This window comes from Lithobates pipiens, unplaced genomic scaffold (assembly GCF_037356315.1).
Source record: "Lithobates pipiens isolate NorthernLeopardFrog02 unplaced genomic scaffold, aLitPip1_a1.2 Scaffold_28, whole genome shotgun sequence".
Lineage (NCBI taxonomy): Eukaryota > Metazoa > Chordata > Amphibia > Anura > Ranidae > Lithobates > Lithobates pipiens.
Window position 1 is genome coordinate 228426288 of NW_027507789.1, and position 22447 is coordinate 228448734.

The 22447-nt window shown below is 49.5% G+C and overlaps 1 protein-coding gene across 1 annotated transcript in view; it reads right to left on the minus strand.

The window, feature by feature from the left end:
- The window catches only part of PRKCA (protein kinase C alpha), a gene marked incomplete in the record, with an annotated part of 355905 nt that extends 337438 nt beyond the window's left edge, over positions 1 to 18467 (minus strand). Inside the window, 1 exon segment of the mRNA XM_077460653.1 lies at positions 18226 to 18467. Coding sequence (XP_077316779.1) covers positions 18226 to 18398 — 173 coding nt within the window.
- Between the last annotated feature and the right edge of the window lie 3980 nt (positions 18468 to 22447).

Genomic DNA, 22447 nt, shown 5'->3' on the forward strand with positions numbered 1-22447 from the left:
GTTCTATACAGCACAGCGATCGTTCTATAGAGCACAGCGATCGTTCTATACAGCACAGCGATCGTTCTATACAGCACAGCCATCGTTCTATAGAGCACAGCGATCATTCTATAGAGCACAGCGATCGTTCTATAGAGCACAGCGATCGTTCTATAGAGCACAGCGATCGTTCTATAGAGCACAGCGATCGTTCTATAGAGCACAGCGATCATTCTATAGAGCACAGCGATCATTCTATACAGCACATCGATCATTCTATAGAGCACAGCGATCATTCTATACAGCACATCGATCATTCTATAGAGCACAGCGATCATTCTATAGAGCACAGCGATCGTTCTATAGAGCACAGCGATCATTCTATACAGCACAGCGATCGTTCTATAGAGCACAGCGATCGTTCTATAGAGCACAGCGATCATTCTATAGAGCACAGCGATCGTTCTATACAGCACATCGATCATTCTATAGAGCACAGCGATCGTTCTATACAGCACATCGATCATTCTATAGAGCACAGCGATCATTCTATACAGCACATCGATCATTCTATAGAGCACAGCGATCATTCTATACAGCACAGCGATCATTGCACAGCGATCATTCTATAGAGCACAGCGATCATTCTATAGAGCACAGCGATCATTCTATAGAGCACAGCGATCATTCTATAGAGCACAGCGATCATTCTATAGAGCACAGCGATCATTCTATAGAGCACAGCGATCATTCTATAGAGCACAGCGATCATTCTATAGAGCACAGCGATCATTCTATAGAGCACAGCGATCGTTCTATAGAGCACAGCGATCGTTCTATAGAGCACAGCGATCGTTCTATAGAGCACAGCGATCGTTCTATAGAGCACAGCGATCGTTCTATAGAGCACAGCGATCGTTCTATAGAGCACAGCGATCGTTCTATAGAGCACAGCGATCGTTCTATAGAGCACAGCGATCGTTCTATACAGCACAGCGATCGTTCTATAGAGCACAGCGATCGTTCTATAGAGCACAGCGATCATTCTATAGAGCACAGCGATCATTCTATAGAGCACAGCGATCATTCTATAGAGCACAGCGATCATTCTATAGAGCACAGCGATCATTCTATAGAGCACAGCGATCGTTCTATAGAGCACAGCGATCGTTCTATAGAGCACAGCGATCGTTCTATAGAGCACAGCGATCATTCTATAGAGCACAGCGATCGTTCTATAGAGCACAGCGATCGTTCTATAGAGCACAGCGATCGTTCTATAGAGCACAGCGATCGTTCTATAGAGCACAGCGATCGTTCTATAGAGCACAGCGATCGTTCTATAGAGCACAGCGATCGTTCTATACAGCACAGCGATCGTTCTATAGAGCACAGCGATCATTCTATAGAGCACAGCGATCATTCTATACAGCACATCACATACAATTTAACAAGTTTAACCCGCTACTAGCAAGGGGGACCTAATAAAGGGGGTCCAACCCGCTACCAGCAAGGGGGACCTAATAAAGGAGGTGCTATTAAAGGGGGTCCAGCCTGCTACTAGTAAGGGGGACCTAATAAAGGGGATCCAACCCACTACTAGCAAGGGGGACCTAATAAAGGAGGTGCTACTAAAGGGGGTCCAACCCGCTACCAGCAAGGGGGACCTAATAAAGGGGTCCAACCCGCTACCAGCAAGGGGGACCTAATAAAGGAGGTGCTATTAAAGGGGGTCCAGCCTGCTACTAGCAAGGGGGACCTAATAAAGGAGGTGCTATTAAAGGGGGTCCAGCCTGCTACTAGCAAGGGGGACCTAATAAAGGAGGTGCTATTAAAGGGGGTCCAACCTGCTACTAGTAAGGGGGACCTAATAAAGGGGGTCCAACCCACTACTAGCAAGGGGGTCCAACCCACTACTAGCAAGGGGGTCCAACCTGCTACTAGCAAGGAGGACCTAATAAAAGGGGGTCTAACCCACTACTAGCAAGGGAGACCAACCTGCTACTAGCAAGGAGGACCTAATAAAGGGGGTCCAACCCACTACTAGCATGGGGGACCTAATAAAGTGTCTGGTGGTTAAAAGCCCAAAGAAAAAGCCAAAGCCAGAAGGAATGACCCAACAGAGGGCCGAACCCATCCCTGTTTTATTATATTGGGTGTCCCCGCTGAAACAAATCCGGGGGATCTCCACCACGGGGACCCCGGACTGCTTTCTTATGACAGCCACCAACTCAGCCCTGGAAAGCAACGGGGTCCTTTAACTGCACTTCATGTGTGTTTCCCATTACACTGACAGCAGCGTTATTTATTGTGCTCGGTCCGGGCGGACGCCGCCGTTCCCACGCACAAACATCTGTGAGAATGCGGCATGGTGGAGACACACAGACAGCTGGAGAGGGACCGCAGAACGGCGAGAAGACCACGTGACGCCAGGAATGGAGGAGCACAGCGGACCGCCTACATGGCGCCCATCACATCCTGACACACGTTTATAAACAATGTTACTTTGTATCTCCCGTATGATCAATGTTTATAAACAATGTTACTTTGTATCTCCCGTATGATCAATGTTTATAAACAATGTTACTTTGTATCTCCCGTATGATCAATGTTTATAAACAATGTTACTTTGTACCTCCCACCTTTCTAATCAATGTTATGTTGATAGTAGGAGCTCCTACAGCTCTGCATTTACACAGTGTGTGTGTGTGGGGGGGGGGGGGGGTGGGGGGAGGGGCAGAGAGACTACACACCCCTCACATACATGTATGAAGCTCTCATCATACGTGCGGAGGACTCCCTCACATACATGTATGAAGCTCTCATCATACGTGCGGAGGACTCCCTCACATACATGTATGAAGCTCTCATCAGACGTGTGGAGGACTCTCTCACATACATGTATGAGGCTCTCATCATACGTGCGGAGGACTCCCTCACATACATGTATGAAGCTCTCATCAGACGTGTGGAGGACTCTCTCACATACATGTATGAGGCTCTCATCATACGTGTGGAGGACTCCCTCACATACATGTATGAAGCTCTCATCAGACGTGTGGAGGACTCTCTCACATACATGTATGAGGCTCTCATCATACGTGCGGAGGACTCCCTCACATACATGTATGAAGCTCTCATCAGACGTGCGGAGGACTCCCTCACATACATGTATGAGGCTCTCATCATACGTGCGGAGGACTCCCTCACATACATGTATGAAGCTCTCATCAGACGTGTGGAGGACTCTCTCACATACATGTATGAGGCTCTCATCATACGTGTGGAGGACTCCCTCACATACATGTATGAAGCTCTCATCAGACATGTGGAGGACTCCCTCACATACATGTATGAAGCTCTCATCATACGTGCGGAGGACTCCCTCACATACATGTATGAAGCTCTCATCAGACGTGCGGAGGACTCTCTCACATACATGTATGAGGCTCTCATCAGACGTGTGGAGGACTCCCTCACATACATGTATGAAGCTCTCATCATACGTGCGGAGGACTCCCTCACATACATGTATGAGGCTCTCATCAGACGTGTGGAGGACTCCCTCACATACATGTATGAAGCTCTCATCAGACGTGTGGAGGACTCCCTCACATACATGTATGAAGCTCTCATCAGACGTGTGGAGGACTCCCTCACATACACGTATGAAGCTCTCATCAGACGTGTGGAGGACTCCCTCACATACACGTATGAAGATCTCATCAGACGTGTGGAGGACTCTCTCACATACATGTATGAGGCTCTCATCAGACGTGTGGAGGACTCCCTCACATACATGTATGAAGCTCTCATCAGACGTGTGGAGGACTCCCTCACATACATGTATGAGGCTCTCATCAGACGTGTGGAGGACTCCCTCACATACATGTATGAAGCTCTCATCAGACATGTGGAGGACTCCCTCACATACATGTATGAAGCTCTCATCATACGTGCGGAGGACTCCCTCACATACATGTATGAAGCTCTCATCAGACGTGCGGAGGACTCTCTCACATACATGTATGAGGCTCTCATCAGACGTGCGGAGGACTCCCTCACATACATGTATGAAGCTCTCATCATACGTGCGGAGGACTCCCTCACATACATGTATGAGGCTCTCATCAGACGTGTGGAGGACTCCCTCACATACATGTATGAAGCTCTCATCAGACGTGTGGAGGACTCCCTCACATACATGTATGAAGCTCTCATCAGACGTGTGGAGGACTCCCTCACATACACGTATGAAGCTCTCATCAGACGTGTGGAGGACTCCCTCACATACACGTATGAAGATCTCATCAGACGTGTGGAGGACTCTCTCACATACATGTATGAGGCTCTCATCAGACGTGTGGAGGACTCCCTCACATACATGTATGAAGCTCTCATCAGACGTGTGGAGGACTCCCTCACATACATGTATGAGGCTCTCATCAGACGTGTGGAGGACTCCCTCACATACATGTATGAAGATCTCATCAGACGTGTGGAGGACTCCCTCACATACATGTATGAGGCTCTCATCAGACGTGTGGAGGACTCCCTCACATACATGTATGAGGCTCTCATCAGACGTGTGGAGGACTCCCTCACATACATGTATGAAGCTCTCATCAGACGTGTGGAGGACTCCCTCACATACATGTATGAGGATCTCATCAGACGTGTGGAGGACTCCCTCACATACATGTATGAAGATCTCATCAGACGTGTGGAGGACTCCCTCACATACATGTATGAAGATCTCATCAGACGTGTGGAGGACTCCCTCACATACATGTATGAAGCTCTCATCAGACGTGTGGAGGACTCCCTCACATACATGTATGAGGCTCTCACCAGACGTGTGGAGGACTCCCTCACATACATGTATGAGGCTCTCATCAGACATGTGGAGGACTCTCTCACATACATGTATGAAGATCTCATCAGACATGTGGAGGACTCCCTCACATACATGTATGAAGCTCTCATCAGACGTGTGGAGGACTCTCTCACATACATGTATGAAGATCTCATCAGACATGTGGAGGACTCCCTCACATACATGTATGAGGCTCTCATCAGACGTGTGGAGGACTCCCTCACATACATGTATGAGGCTCTCATCAGACGTGTGGAGGACTCCCTCACATACATGTATGAAGATCTCATCAGACATGTGGAGGACTCCCTCACATACATGTATGAAGCTCTCATCAGACGTGTGGAGGACTCCCTCACATACATGTATGAAGCTCTCATCAGACATGTGGAGGACTCTCTCACATACATGTATGAGGCTCTCATCAGACATGTGGAGGACTCTCTCACATACATGTATGAAGATCTCATCAGACATGTGGAGGACTCCCTCACATACATGTATGAAGCTCTCATCAGACATGTGGAGGACTCTCTCACATACATGTATGAAGATCTCATCAGACATGTGGAGGACTCCCTCACATACATGTATGAAGCTCTCATCAGACGTGTGGAGGACGCTCGGTGGGCACAATGGGGTGAAGCTCTTGGGAATGGCCTCTCCCTTCTCCTCACACTTTCCAAGGAGTCGCCACCATGGAGCTCAGGAAGCCGGCAGAGAAAGTCACGAAGCTCTGCGGAATGTGAGGACATCGAACGACATCCACCGACCCAAAATGTGATCTGATCATCAGTGGTCACATCCACATCTAGAGGACCCGTCTTGTCCCATCCCCCCCCCCCCATAGATGGGCAGCAGCTCTCAGACACGGAACACTGATATCCAGGGCTGACAGTGTGCGGCAGAAAGGAAACGCCACCCGAGCCGTCCGCACACCCTCACATCGCTTGCCAGAAGTGTCACCGGGGCAGTCAGCTGGTTGTTTGCCCACATGGCACATTCTCTCCATGTGAAGGGGGGAGATGAGCCCGGGGACCCCTGTGCTCACACATATCTACTATTACCCTCCCCCCCCCCCCCGCCAGAGCAATGATTGTATTACACACTCCCTACAAGACCAATACCAACCACACAGCACAGAGGAGAGGTGTATAGAGAAGAGTATATATGAGGAGAGGAGAGGTGTAGAGAGAAGAGTATATATGAGGAGAGGAGAGAAGAGAAGAGGTGTAGAGAGAAGAGTATATATGAGGAGAGGAGCGAAGAGAAGAGGTGTAGAGAGAAGAGTATATATGAGGAGAGGAGCGAAGAGAAGAGGTGTAGAGAGAAGAGTATATATGAGGAGAGGAGAGAAGAGAAGAGGTGTAGAGAGAAGAGTATATATGAGGAGAGGAGAGAAGAGAAGAGGTGTAGAGAGAAGAGTATATATGAGGAGAGGAGAGAAGAGAAGAGGTGTAGAGAGAAGAGTATATATGAGGAGAGGAGAGAAGAGAAGAGGTGTAGAGAGAAGAGTATATATGAGGAGAGGAGAGAAGAGAAGAGGTGTAGAGAGAAGAGTATATATGAGGAGAGGAGAGAAGAGAAGAGGTGTAGAGAGAAGAGTATATATGAGGAGAGGAGAGAAGAGGTGTAGAGAGAAGAGTATATATGAGGAGAGGAGAGAAGAGGTGTAGAGAGAAGAGTATATATGAGGAGAGGAGAGAAGAGAAGAGGTGTAGAGAGAAGAGTATATATGAGGAGAGGAGAGAAGAGAAGAGGTGTAGAGAGAAGAGTATATATGAGGAGAGGAGAGAAGAGAAGAGGTGTAGAGAGAAGAGTATATATGAGGAGAGGAGAGAAGAGAAGAAGAGGTGTATAGAGAAGAGTATATATGAGGAGAGGAGCGAAGAGAAGAAGAGGTGTATAGAGAAGAGTATATATGAGGAGAGGAGCGAAGAGAAGAGGTGTATAGAGAAGAGTATATATGAGGAGAGGAGCGAAGAGAAGAGGTGTATAGAGAAGAGTATATATGAGGAGAGGAGCGAAGAGAAGAGGTGTAGAGAGAAGAGTATATATGAGGAGAGGAGCGAAGAGAAGAGGTGTAGAGAGAAGAGTATATGAGGTGAGGTGTAGAGAGAAGAGTATATGAGGAGAGGTGTAGAGAGAAGAGTATATGAGGAGAGGTGTAGAGAGGAGTATATGAGGAGAGGTGTAGAGAGAAGAGTATATGAGGAGAGGTGTAGAGAGAAGAGTATATGAGGAGAGGTGTAGAGAGAAGAGTATATGAGGAGAGGTGTAGAGAGAAGAGTATATGAGGAGAGGTGTAGAGAGAAGAGTATATGAGGAGAGGTGTAGAGAGGAGTATATGAGGAGAGGTGTAGAGAGGAGTATATGAGGAGAGGTGTAGAGAGGAGTATATGAGAGGAGAGGTTGCAGAGAGAAGCGTATAATGAGGAGAGGTGTAGAGAGGAGTATATGAGGAGAGGTGTAGAGAGGAGTATATGAGGAGAGGTGTAGAGAGAGAGTATATGAGGAGAGGTGTAGAGAGAAGAGTATATGAGGAGAGGTGTAGAGAGAAGAGTATATGAGGAGAGGTGTAGAGAGGAGTATATGAGGAGAGGTGTAGAGAGGAGTATATGAGGAGAGGTGTAGAGAGGAGTATATGAGGAGAGGTGTAGAGGAAGAGTATATGAGGAGAGGTGTAGAGAGAAGAGTATATGAGGAGAGGTGTAGAGAGGAGTATATGAGGAGAGGTGTAGAGAGGAGTATATGAGGAGAGGTGTAGAGAGGAGTATATGAGGAGAGGTGTAGGAGAGGAGTATATGAGAGAGAGGTGTAGAGAGAAGAGTATATGAGGAGAGGTGTATAGAGAAGAGTATATGAGGAGAGGTGTAGGGTAGAGAAGAGTATATGAGGAGAGGTGTAGAGATGTGAGTATATGAGGGGTTATAGAGAAGAGTATATGAGGAGAGGTGTAGAGAGAAGAGTATATGAGAGAGGTGTAGGAGAGAGGTTAGTGTAGGAGAGAAGTATATGAGGAGAGGTGTATAGAGAAGAGTATATGAGGAGAGGTGTAGAGAGAAGAGTATATGAGGAGAGGTGTAGAGGTGTAGAGGTTATAGGAGAGGAGTATATGAGGGGGAGAGGTGTAGTGTTAGAGAGGAGTATTGAGGAGAGGTGTAGAGAGAAGAGGTATATGAGGAGAGGTGTATAGAGAAGAGTATGATGGAGGAGTAGGTGAGAGAGAGTAGAGAGAGAGTAATGAGAGGTGTAGAGGTGTATAGAGGAGTATATGAGGAGAGGTGTATAGAGGAGTATATGAGGAGAGGTGTATAGAGAAGAGTATATGAGGAGAGGTGTAGAGAGAAGAGTATATGAGGAGAGGTGTAGAGGTGTATAGAGGAGTATATGAGGAGAGGTGTATAGAGAAGAGTATATGAGGAGAGGTGTAGAGAGAAGAGTATATGAGGAGAGGTGTAGAGGTGTAGAGGTGTATAGAGGAGTATATGAGGAGAGGTGTATAGAGAAGAGTATATGAGGAGAGGTGTAGAGAGAAGAGTATATGAGGAGAGGTGTAGAGAGAAGAGTATATGAGGAGAGGTGTAGAGGTGTAGAGGTGTATAGAGGAGTATATGAGGAGAGGTGTATAGAGAAGAGTATATGAGGAGAGGTGTAGAGAGAAGAGTATATGAGGAGAGGTGTAGAGAGAAGAGTATATGAGGAGAGGTGTAGAGGTGTAGAGGTGTATAGAGGAGTATATGAGGAGAGGTGTATAGAGAAGAGTATATGAGGAGAGGTGTAGAGAGAAGAGTATATGAGGAGAGGTGTAGAGAAGAGTATATGAGGAGAGGTGTAGAGGTGTAGAGGTGTATAGAGGAGTATATGAGGAGAGGTGTATAGAGAAGAGTATATGAGGAGAGGTGTAGAGAGAAGAGTATATGAGGAGAGGTGTAGAGGTGTATAGAGGAGTATATGAGGAGAGGTGTATAGAGAAGAGTATATGAGGAGAGGTGTAGAGAGGAGTATATGAGGAGAGGTGTAGAGAGGAGTATATGAGGAGAGGAGTGCAGGGAGTAATGGAGCAGTAATAGACCTGGAGCCCCTCCTCCACACTCTCAGCTGTGGGAACTCCGACTTCCGGGGGGCTTCCCCTTCCCCTCCCCCCCCCCATGGTACAAGGATGACGCATTCCGCACACCTCCAACCAATCACATCGTTTATTAGGTGACTCCTTCACTGCCTCACTGAAAGGTGATCCACAACCTCACACTACCAATAGAGAGGAAATGAAATCTGGGGAGACGGATGGGGGGGTGAATATGGGGGTTCTGTGGGGGGGGGGTGGGGGGTGCTCAGTGATTGGATGGAAATTACAAGTGAAATCTCTCATCAGGAGAGGAGATCTTCCAGCCTGAGAACCCAGAAAAATGGACGCCTCCCAGAGATTGTGCTGGGACTTGTAGTTCCTCATCAGGCGGAGCGCAGTGCTGGGACTTGTAGTGCCTCGCCCTTAGGATGCAGTGCTGGGACTTGTAGTGCCTCGCCCTTAGGATGCAGTGCTGGGACTTGTAGTGCCTCGCCCTTAGGATGCAGTGCTGGGACTTGTAGTGCCTCACCCTTAGGATGCAGTGCTGGGACTTGTAGTGCCTCGCCCTTAGGATGCAGTGCTGGGACTTGTAGTGCCTCACCCTTAGGATGCAGTGCTGGGACTTGTAGTGCCTCACCCTTAGGATGCAGTGCTGGGACTTGTAGTGCCTCACCCTTAGGATGCAGTGCTGGGACTTGTAGTGCCTCACCCTTAGGATGCAGTGCTGGGACTTGTAGTGCCTCACCCTTAGGATGCAGTGCTGGGACTTGTAGTGCCTCACCCTTAGGATGCAGTGCTGGGACTTGTAGTGCCTCGCCCTTAGGATGCAGTGCTGGGACTTGTAGTGCCTCGCCCTTAGGATGCAGTGCTGGGACTTGTGGTGCCTCGCCCTTAGGATGCAGTGCTGGGACTTGTGGTGCCTCGCCCTTAGGATGCAGTGCTGGGACTTGTGGTGCCTCGCCCTTAGGATGCAGTGCTGGGACTTGTGGTGCCTCGCCCTTAGGATGCAGTGCTGGGACTTGTAGTGCCTCGCCCTTAGGATGCAGTGCTGGGACTTGTAGTTCCTCATCAGGCGGAGCGCAGTGCTGGGACTTGTAGTGCCTCGCCCTTAGGATGCAGTGCTGGGACTTGTAGTGCCTCGCCCTTAGGATGCAGTGCTGGGACTTGTAGTGCCTCGCCCTTAGGATGCAGTGCTGGGACTTGTAGTGCCTCACCCTTAGGATGCAGTGCTGGGACTTGTAGTGCCTCACCCTTAGGATGCAGTGCTGGGACTTGTAGTGCCTCACCCTTAGGATGCAGTGCTGGGACTTGTAGTGCCTCACCCTTAGGATGCAGTGCTGGGACTTGTAGTGCCTCGCCCTTAGGATGCAGTGCTGGGACTTGTAGTGCCTCGCCCTTAGGATGCAGTGCTGGGACTTGTAGTGCCTCGCCCTTAGGATGCAGTGCTGGGACTTGTGGTGCCTCGCCCTTAGGATGCAGTGCTGGGACTTGTGGTGCCTCGCCCTTAGGATGCAGTGCTGGGACTTGTGGTGCCTCGCCCTTAGGATGCAGTGCTGGGACTTGTAGTGCCTCGCCCTTAGGATGCAGTGCTGGGACTTGTAGTGCCTCGCCCTTAGGATGCAGTGCTGGGACTTGTAGTGCCTCACCACTTAGGATGCAGTGCTGGGACTTGTAGTGCCTCACCCTTAGGATGCAGTGCTGGGATTTGTAGTGCCTCACCACTTAGGATGCAGTGCTGGGACTTGTAGTGCCTCGCCCTTAGGATGCAGTGCTGGGACTTGTAGTGCCTCGCCCTTAGGATGCAGTGCTGGGACTTGTAGTGCCTCGCCCTTAGGATGCAGTGCTGGGACTTGTGGTGCCTCACCCTTAGGATGCAGTGCTGGGACTTGTGGTGCCTCACCCTTAGGATGCAGTGCTGGGACTTGTGGTGCCTCACCCTTAGGATGCAGTGCTGGGACTTGTGGTGCCTCACCCTTAGGATGCAGTGCTGGGACTTGTGGTGCCTCACCCTTAGGATGCAGTGCTGGGACTTGTGGTGCCTCACCCTTAGGATGCAGTGCTGGGACTTGTGGTGCCTCACCACTTTGGATGCAGTGCTGGGACTTGTAGTGCCTCACCCTTAGGATGCAGTGCTGGGACTTGTGGTGCCTCACCCTTAGGATGCAGTGCTGGGACTTGTAGTGCCTCACCACTTTGGATGCAGTGCTGGGACTTGTAGTGCCTCACCCTTAGGATGCAGTGCTGGGACTTGTAGTGCCTCACCACTTTGGATGCAGTGCTGGGACTTGTGGTGCCTCACCCTTAGGATGCAGTGCTGGGACTTGTAGTGCCTCGCCACTTTGGATGCAGTGCTGGGACTTGTAGTGCCTCACCCTTAGGATGCAGTGCTGGGACTTGTAGTGCCTCACCACTTTGGATGCAGTGCTGGGACTTGTGGTGCCTCACCCTTAGGATGCAGTGCTGGGACTTGTAGTGCCTCACCACTTTGGATGCAGTGCTGGGACTTGTAGTGCCTCGCCCTTACAATGCACTGCTGGGACTTGTAGTTACTCTCCAGCCAGAGGGCAGTGCTGGGACTTGTAGTTCCTCCCCAACTGTCCAGGCAGAGTGTTTTCAATCTAATCCTAATAGGTGTATCAGGCCTGCCTAGCCTGCAGAGCTAACAATCAGATAAAGGGAGGAAGCGGTGAGGTGGAATGTGTGAGGGAGGATCCCGCATGTCTCGGGTGACACAGGCGACCGACATCCACCAAACACAACACCACAGGCAGCGTGGAAATATGAGGTCACCGAAACACACGTGTGGCAAGAGACGGAGGATTAACCCTTTCCTGGGGGGGAGGGCATTCCACACGGGGGACACAACATGAACAATGATCCCCGCTTTTCCCCCAATCAGATCGCATTCTCATTGCCGATACAATGTGACTCTTCTCTGACTTTTCCCTCCTTCTGTATACTCAGTGAGAGCGCAGAGAACCGCGCAGCGCGTCCCGGGAAGGCGTGTGTCACGTATGTCAGGAATACCGATCACTACAATGAGGATACACACAACATTCCCACCTGTGATGGGACCGAAATATTCACCAATGTGAATGTGACCTGCCCCGGGGGATGGGGGTCAGAGATTCCAGGCACAGGTGTACAATCCAATGGCAGGCAGCATGGCTCCGCCCCCAGGTACAACGCACAGGTAAATACCTACACAAGTGTACATGCTAATGATTTGTAACATGTTTCAGGACTCAGACAGAAGGACAGACGTGTACAGGTGTATACATACAGAAGGATAGACGTGTACAGGTGTATACATACAGAAGGACAGACGTGTACAGGTGTATACAGACAGAAGGATAGACGTGTACAGGTGTATACATACAGAAGGATAGACGTGTACAGGTGTATACATACAGAATAGACGTGTACAGGTGTATACATACAGAAGGACAGATGTGTACAGGTGTATACAGACAGAAGGATAGACGTGTACAGGTGTATACATACAGGAGGACAGACGTGTACAGGTGTATACATACAGGAGGACAGACGTGTACAGGTGTATACATACAGAAGGACAGACGTGTACAGGTGTATACATACAGGAGGACAGACGTGTACAGGTGTATACATACAGGAGGACAGACGTGTACAGGTGTATACATACAGGAGGACAGACGTGTACAGGTGTATACATACAGGAGGACAGACGTGTACAGGTGTATACATACAGGAGGACAGACGTGTACAGGTGTATACATACAGGAGGACAGACGTGTACAGGTGTATACATACAGGAGGACAGACGTGTACAGGTGTATACATACAGAAGGACAGACGTGTACAGGTGTATACATACAGGAGGACAGACGTGTACAGGTGTATACATACAGAAGGACAGACGTGTACAGGTGTATACATACAAGAGGACAGACGTGTACAGGTGTATACATACAGAAGGACAGACGTGTACAGGTGTATACATACAGAAGGACAGACGTGTACAGGTGTATACATACAGGAGGACAGACGTGTACAGGTGTATACATACAGGAGGACAGACGTGTACAGGTGTATACATACAGGAGGACAGACGTGTACAGGTGTATACATACAGGAGGACAGACGTGTACAGGTGTATACATACAGAAGGACAGACGTGTACAGGTGTATACATACAGGAGGACAGACGTGTACAGGTGTATACATACAGGAGGACAGACGTGTACAGGTGTATACATACAGGAGGACAGACGTGTACAGGTGTATACATACAGGAGGACAGACGTGTACAGGTGTATACATACAGGAGGACAGACGTGTACAGGTGCATACAGGAGGACAGACGTGTACAGGTGTATACATACAGGAGGACAGACGTGTACAGGTGTATACATACAGGAGGACAGACGTGTACAGGTGTATACATACAGGAGGACAGACGTGTACAGGTGTATACATACAGGAGGACAGACGTGTACAGGTGTATACATACAGGAGGACAGACGTGTACAGGTGTATACATACAGGAGGACAGACGTGTACAGGTGTATACATACAGGAGGACAGACGTGTACAGGTGTATACATACAGGAGGACAGACGTGTACAGGTGTATACATACAGGAGGACAGACGTGTACAGGTGTATACATACAGGAGGACAGACGTGTACAGGTGTATACATACAGGAGGACAGACGTGTACAGGTGCATACAGGAGGACAGACGTGTACAGGTGCATACAGGAGGACAGGCGTGTACAGGTGCATACAGGAGGACAGACGTGTACAGGTGCATACAGGAGGACAGACGTGTACAGGTGTATACATACAGGAGGACAGACGTGTACAGGTGTATACATACAGGAGGACAGACGTGTACAGGTGTATACATACAGGAGGACAGACGTGTACAGGTGTATACATACAGGAGGACAGACGTGTACAGGTGTATACATACAGGAGGACAGACGTGTACAGGTGTATACATACAGGAGGACAGACGTGTACAGGTGTATACATACAGGAGGACAGACGTGTACAGGTGTATACATACAGGAGGACAGACGTGTACAGGTGTATACATACAGGAGGACAGACGTGTACAGGTGTATACATACAGGAGGACAGACGTGTACAGGTGTATACATACAGGAGGACAGACGTGTACAGGTGTATACATACAGGAGGACAGACGTGTACAGGTGTATACATACAGGAGGACAGACGTGTACAGGTGTATACATACAGGAGGACAGACGTGTACAGGTGTATACATACAGGAGGACAGACGTGTACAGGTGTATACATACAGGAGGACAGACGTGTACAGGTGTATACATACAGGAGGACAGACGTGTACAGGTGTATACATACAGAAGGACAGACGTGTACAGGTGTATACATACAGGAGGACAGACGTGTACAGGTGTATACATACAGGAGGACAGACGTGTACAGGTGTATACATACAGGAGGACAGACGTGTACAGGTGTATACATACAGGAGGACAGACGTGTACAGGTGTATACATACAGAAGGACAGACGTGTACAGGTGTATACATACAGGAGGACAGACGTGTACAGGTGTATACATACAGGAGGACAGACGTGTACAGGTGTATACATACAGAAGGACAGACGTGTACAGGTGTATACATACAGGAGGACAGACGTGTACAGGTGTATACATACAGGAGGACAGACGTGTACAGGTGTATACATACAGGAGGACAGACGTGTACAGGTGTATACATACAGAAGGACAGACGTGTACAGGTGTATACATACAGGAGGACAGACGTGTACAGGTGTATACATACAGGAGGACAGACGTGTACAGGTGTATACATACAGGAGGACAGACGTGTACAGGTGTATACATACAGGAGGACAGACGTGTACAGGTGTATACATACAGGAGGACAGACGTGTACAGGTGTATACATACAGGAGGACAGACGTGTACAGGTGTATACATACAGGAGGACAGACGTGTACAGGTGTATACATACAGGAGGACAGACGTGTACAGGTGTATACATACAGGAGGACAGACGTGTACAGGTGTATACATACAGGAGGACAGACGTGTACAGGTGTATACATACAGGAGGACAGACGTGTACAGGTGTATACATACAGGAGGACAGACGTGTACAGGTGTATACATACAGGAGGACAGACGTGTACAGGTGTATACATACAGGAGGACAGACGTGTACAGGTGTATACATACAGGAGGACAGACGTGTACAGGTGTATACATACAGGAGGACAGACGTGTACAGGTGTATACATACAGGAGGACAGACGTGTACAGGTGTATACATACAGGAGGACAGACGTGTACAGGTGTATACATACAGGAGGACAGACGTGTACAGGTGTATACATACAGGAGGACAGACGTGTACAGGTGTATACATACAGAAGGACAGACGTGTACAGGTGTATACATACAGAAGGACAGACGTGTACAGGTGTATACATACAGGAGGACAGACGTGTACAGGTGTATACATACAGAAGGACAGACGTGTACAGGTGTATACATACAGGAGGACAGACGTGTACAGGTGTAAACATACAGGAGGACAGACGTGTACAGGTGTATACATACAGAAGGACAGACGTGTACAGGTGTATACATACAGGAGGACAGACGTGTACAGGTGTATACATACAGGAGGACAGACGTGTACAGGTGTATACATACAGGAGGACAGACGTGTACAGGTGTATACATACAGGAGGACAGACGTGTACAGGTGTATACATACAGGAGGACAGACGTGTACAGGTGTATACATACAGGAGGACAGACGTGTACAGGTGTATACATACAGGAGGACAGACGTGTACAGGTGTATACATACAGAAGGACAGACGTGTACAGGTGTATACATACAGGAGGACAGACGTGTACAGGTGTATACATACAGAAGGACAGACGTGTACAGGTGTATACATACAGAAGGACAGACGTGTACAGGTGTATACATACAGAAGGATAGACGTGTACAGGTTTGTAGTATACATGGCTCTGGTATGTGGGGTGACATGGCGGAGGGGTACACAGAGGTCAGGTAGTGGGGGTGTAGCGGGTCATAGAAGACGGATACAGAATACAATGTCTGGTCAGGAGATGTATACACAGAGAGGGGAGGAATGTATACAGACTATAGGGTCGGGGGGGGGGTCAGTGTACAATGTATATCTAGATGCTGTATACAGGGAGACCATCTATATCACTGACAGTGTATACAGGTGACAGTGTGTGTATGTGTATATATATATAAAAAAAAAAATGTACACAGGAGATATATAGTGGTGTATACACAGAATGGAGGGTCAGCACACAGATCACTATGTTTACACCGTATACAGGTGACGCCACTCTATATACACCGTATACAGGTGACGCCACTCTATATACACCGTATACAGGTGATACTATTCTATATCTATATACGCTGGAGCACTCACCATATGAAGTCGGTACAATGTGAGCATAATGTCAGCTGTTTGTATATATATATATATATATATGGGGGGTATATATTATACGTATTGCGATATATATATATATATATATATATATATATATATATATATATATTGGGGGGAGGGGGGGATCACTCACCAGATGAAGTCAGAACAGTGCAAGCAGAATGTCAGCTATGTGTGTGTGTGTATATATATATATATATATATAGGGGAAGGGGTATATATAGTGGGGGGTTGGGGGAATCACTCACCAGATGAAGTCAGTACAGTGCGAGTAGAATGTCGGCGCTGGCGTGCTCGCTCGAGATATATATATTATATGGGGGTATATATTGGGGGGGGGGGGGAATCACTCACCAGATGAATTCGGTACAGTGCGAGCAGAATGTCGGCTGTCTGTGTATATATTGTGGGGTATAAATATATGGAGGGGGTACATATATATTGAGGGGGTACATATACATGGAGGGGGGTATATAGTAGGGGGTAATCACTCACCAGATGAAGTCGGTGCAGTGCGAGCAGAAAGTCGGCTGTGTGTGTGTGTATATATATATATATATATATATTGGGGTAATATATATATATATATATATATATATATATATATATATATATAGTGGGGGGGTAATCACTCACCAGATGAAGTTGGTACAGTGCGAGCAGAATGTCGGCTATGTATATATATTGGGGGGTATATATACATGGAGGGGATATATATATATTGGGGGGAGGGGGGGTATATATATACACACATGGAGGGGGTGTATATATACAAGAAGGGGGTATATATATTGGGGGGAGGGGGTATATATAGTGGGGGGGTAATCACTCACCAGATGAAGTCGGTACAGTGCGAGCATAACGTTGGCTGTCTATGTATATATATTGGGGGGGTAGAGGGGTATATATACATGGAGGGGGTATATATAGGGGGGAATCACTCACCAGATGTCGGTACAGTGCGAGCAGAATGTTGGCTGTTTGTGTATATATACATGGAGGGGGTATATATATTGGAGGGGGGGGGTAAATATTGGGGGGTGTAATATATATATATATATATATATATATATATATATATATATATAGTGTGGGGGGGGGGGGGGGTAATCACTCACCAGATGAAGTCGGTGCAGTGCGAGCAGAATGTCGGCTGTCTGTATATATTGGAGGGTGAGGGGTACATATATATGGAGGGGGGGTAAATATTGGGGGGTGGGGGGGTATTTATATTGGGGGAAGGGGGTAATCACTCACCAGATGAAGTCGGTACAGTGCGAGCAGAATGTCGGCTGTCTGTATGTGTATATATATATATATATATATATATATATATATATATATATATATATTGGGGGGTATATATTGTTGGGTAGGGGGTATATATACATGGAGGGGGGTATATATACATGGAGGGGGGTATATATAGTGGGGGGAGGGGGGGTAATCACTCACCAGATGAAGTCGGTACAGTGCGAGCAGAATGTCGGCTGTCTATATATATATATATATATATATATTGGGGGGTATATATTGTTGGGTAGGGGGTATATATACATGGAGGGGGTATAGATACATGGAGGGGGGTATATATAGTGGGGGGAGGGGGGGTAATCACTCACCAGATGAAGTCGGTACAGTGCGAGCAGAATGTCGGCTGTCTATATATATATATATATATATATATATTGGGGGGTATATATTGTTGGGTAGGGGGTATATATACATGGAGGGGGTATATACACATGGAGGGGGGTATATATAGTGGGGGGAGGGGGGGTAATCACTCACCAGATGAAGTCGGTACAGTGCGAGCAGAATGTCGGCTGTTTGAAGAATCGGGCGATAAATTTGTGGTTCTTCACCTCGTGCACGTTCTTCTGGCGGAGCGCCCCTTTGCGGGCGAAGCGGTTGGCCCCGTCATGGACGGATCCGGACTCGCTGCTCGGGAAGACATCGGCCATGTCCGGGCTCCGTCCTCACACTGACACCCGGCTCCGTCCTCACACCCGACCGACCGCCTCACACCCGCCCACAGACCCGACCCACACCGACACCTGCCGGCCGCCGCCCCGAACTACAGCCCGGGGAACCCGGCCGCTACAACGGCGCCACCTGGCGGTCGGACTGGAGTACTGCGCCTGCCGCTCCGTGCAATACGGCCGGATCACCACCAGGGAGAGAGCGACACCTAGCGGCCGCATTACAGTATTGCGCCTCCCGCTCTGTAGATGGTCAGAGGCAGATCAGCGCCATCTATCGGCTATAAAGCGGTACTGACACACAGTGATTAGACCGAGCCGAATCCTCTTATCACCTGTAACCAACAGACGTGTGTGTGTCACCTCTGATCGTCCAGGGGGGGAGGGGCCCAGCCATGTACTCATCTACTATGTATACACATCTACTACGTATACCCATCTACTGTATATACCCATTTACTATATATTCCCATCTACTATATATACCCATCTACTGTATATACCCATCTATTATATATAACCATCTACTATATATACCCATATACACAATTATATACCCATATATACTCATCTACTGTATATACCCATATATACACCAATATACAGTATATACACAATTGTATATCTATATATATATATACATACACACACTTTCATCTACTATGTATACCCAATATATACAATTATATACCTATATATATTATATATACCCATTTATTATCCATACATATATATCACTCATATACTTTATTTGCCCAATTATATACTCATATACAGTATAATATATACACCCACCGGCCACTTTATTAGGTCCCCCTTGCTAGTCCCGGGTTGGACCCCCTTTGGCCTCCATTCTTGGTGGCAGAGATACAACAAGGTGTTGGAAACGTTCCTCAGAGATTTTCCTCCATAGTGACCTGATGACATCACACAGTCGCTGCAGATTTGTCGGCTGCACATCCATGATGCCAAATCTCCCGTTCCACCACATCCCAAAGGTGCTCTATTGGATGAGATGTGGAGAGTGTGGAGGCCATTGGAGGACAGGGACCTCATTGTCCAGCGGGGAGATGATTGGAGCTTTGTGACATGGAGCATTATCCTGCTGGAAGGAGCCATCAGAAGATGGGGACACCCATCCCCCACACCATTACACCCCCACCACCAGCCTGAATCAGTGATACCCCAACCCCCACCACCAGTCTGAACCTGTGATACCCCATCCCCCACACCATTACACCCCCACCACCAGCCTGAACCGGTGATACCCCATCCCCCACACCATTACACCCCCACCACCAGCCTGAACCAGTGATAACCCATCCCCCACACCATTACACCCCCACCACCAGCCTGAACCGGTGATACCCCATCCCCCACACCATTACACCCCCACCACCAGCCTGAGCCGGTGATACAAGGCAGGATGGATCCATGCGCCAAATTCTGACCCCACCATCTGAATGTTGGGGGTGTAACGAGAGGTTATTGGATTTCCTGTTGTCTTTCTATCATCTGGAATCAGTTTGCCCATTCTCCTCTGACCTCAGCAAGGCATTTTCCATCACACAATTGCCGCTCACTGGATATTTTCTCTTTTTCTCACCATTCTCTGTAATCCAGAGAGATGGTTGTGTGTGAAAATCCCAGAAATCCTCAGACCGGCTTGTCTGCCACCAACCACCATACCACGTTCAAAGTCACCGAGATCCCCTTTCTTCCCCCATTCTGATGAACGGTTTGAACTTCAGCAAGTCGTCTTCACCACGTCTAGATGACTAAATGCATTGAGTTGCTGCCATGTGATTGGCTGATTAGCAATTTGTGTTACCGAGTCATTGAACAGGTGTACCTAATAAAGTGTCCGGTGAGTGTATTGACCCATATACTGTATATACCCAATTCTATCACTCCGGTAAATTCTATAATAATCTGTAACAATCCAGCACAGATTTGGCAACAATGTTTTACAATCTAAAGAATAATTTGTATGATTCCTATCACAGAGCGGGGCGGGGCTGAGGACGAGCCGGGGGCGGGTATAAGACAGATGTATTATGAGGTCGGAGGTTCATTTATGGATTCTAAAGTAGAACTCCACCAATGGCAAATACCCCGACCATTGATGTTTGCTCATGAATATTGAGTGTAGAATGAGAGAGGCCAGTGTGGAGGGTCTCGGAGGGGTGTGGAATGAGAGGGGCCGGTGTGGAGGGTCTCGGAGGAGTATGGAATGAGAGGGGCCGGTGTGGAGGGTCTCGGAGGGGTGTGGAATGAGAGGGGCCGGTGTGGAGGGTCTCGGAGGGGTGTGGAATGAGAGGGGCCGGTGTGGAGGGTCTCGGAGGGGTGTGGAATGAGAGGGGCCGGTGTGGAGGGTCTCGGAGGGGTGTGGGAGGGGCCGGTGTGGAGGGTCTCGGAGGGGTGTGGAATGAGAGGGGCCGGTGTGGAGGGTCTCGGAGGGGTGTAGAATGGGAGGGGCCGGTGTGGAGGGTCTCGGAGGGGTGTGGAATGAGAGGGGCCGGTGTGGAGGGTCTCGGAGGGGTGTGGGAGGGGCCGGTGTGGAGGGTCTCGGAGGGGTGTGGGAGGGGCCGGTGTGGAGGGTCTCGGAGGGGTGTAGAATGGGAGGGGCCGGTGTGGAGGGTCTCGGAGGGGTGTAGAATGGGAGGGGCCGGTGTGGAGGGTCTCGGAGGGGTGTAGAATGGGAGGGGCCGGTGTGGAGGGTCTCGGAGGGGTGTGGGAGGGGCCGGTGTGGAGGGTCTCGGAGGGGTGTAGAATGGGAGGGGCCGGTGTGGAGGGTCTCGGAGGGGTGTGGGAGGGGCCGGTGTGGAGGGTCTCGGAGGGGTGTGGAATGAGAGGGGCCGGTATGGAGGGTCTTGGAGGGGTATGGAATGAGAGGGGCCGGTGTGGAGGGTCTTGGAGGGGTGTAGAATGAGAGGGGCCGGTGTGGAGGGTCTCGGAGGGGTGTAGAATGAGAGGGGCCGGTATGGAGGGTCTTGGAGGGGTATGGAATGAGAGGGGCCGGTGTGGAGGGTCTTGGAGGGGTGTAGAATGAGAGGGGCCGGTGTGGAGGGTCTCGGAAGGGTGTGGAATGAGAGGGGCCAGTATGGAGGGTCTCGGAGGGGCATGGAATGAGAGGGGCCGGTATGGAGGGTCTCGGAGGAGTATGGAATGAGAGGGGCCAGTATGGAGGGTCTCGGAGGGGTATGGAATGAGAGGGGCCGGTATGGAGGGTCTCGGAGGAGTATGGAATGAGAGGGGCCGGTATGGATGGTCTCGGAGGGGTGTGGGAGGGGCCGGTGTGGAGGGTCTCGGAGGGGTGTAGAATGGGAGGGGCCGATGTGGAGGGTCTCGGAGGGGTGTGGGAGGGGCCGGTGTGGAGGGTCTCGGAGGGGTGTGGAATGAGAGGGGCCGTTTTTGGAGGGTCTTGGAGGGGTATGGAATGAGAGGGGCCGGTGTGGAGGGTCTTGGAGGGGTGTAGAATGAGAGGGGCCGGTGTGGAGGGTCTCGGAAGGGTGTGGAATGAGAGGGGCCAGTATGGAGGGTCTCGGAGGGGCATGGAATAAGAGGGGCCGGTATGGAGGGTCTCGGAGGAGTATGGAATGAGAGGGGCCAGTATGGAGGGTCTCGGAGGGGTATGGAATGAGAGGGGCCGGTATGGAGGGTCTCGGAGGAGTATGGAATGAGAGGGGCCGGTATGGAGGGTCTCGGAGGGGTATGGGAGGGGCCGGTGTGGAGGGTCTCGGAGGGGTATGGGAGGGGCCGGTGTGGAGGGTCTCGGAGGGGTATGGGAGGGGCCGGTGTGGAGGGTCTCGGAGGGGTATGGGAGGGGCCGGTGTGGAGGGTCTCGGAGGGGTATGGGAGGGGCCGGTGTGGAGGGTCTCGGAGGGGTATGGGAGGGGCCGGTGTGGAGGGTCTCGGAGGGGTATGGGAGGGGCCGGTGTGGAGGGTCTCGGAGGGGTATGGGAGGGGGCGGTGTGGAGGGTCTCGGAGGGGTATGGGAGGGGCCGGTGTGGAGGGTCTCGGAGGGGTAT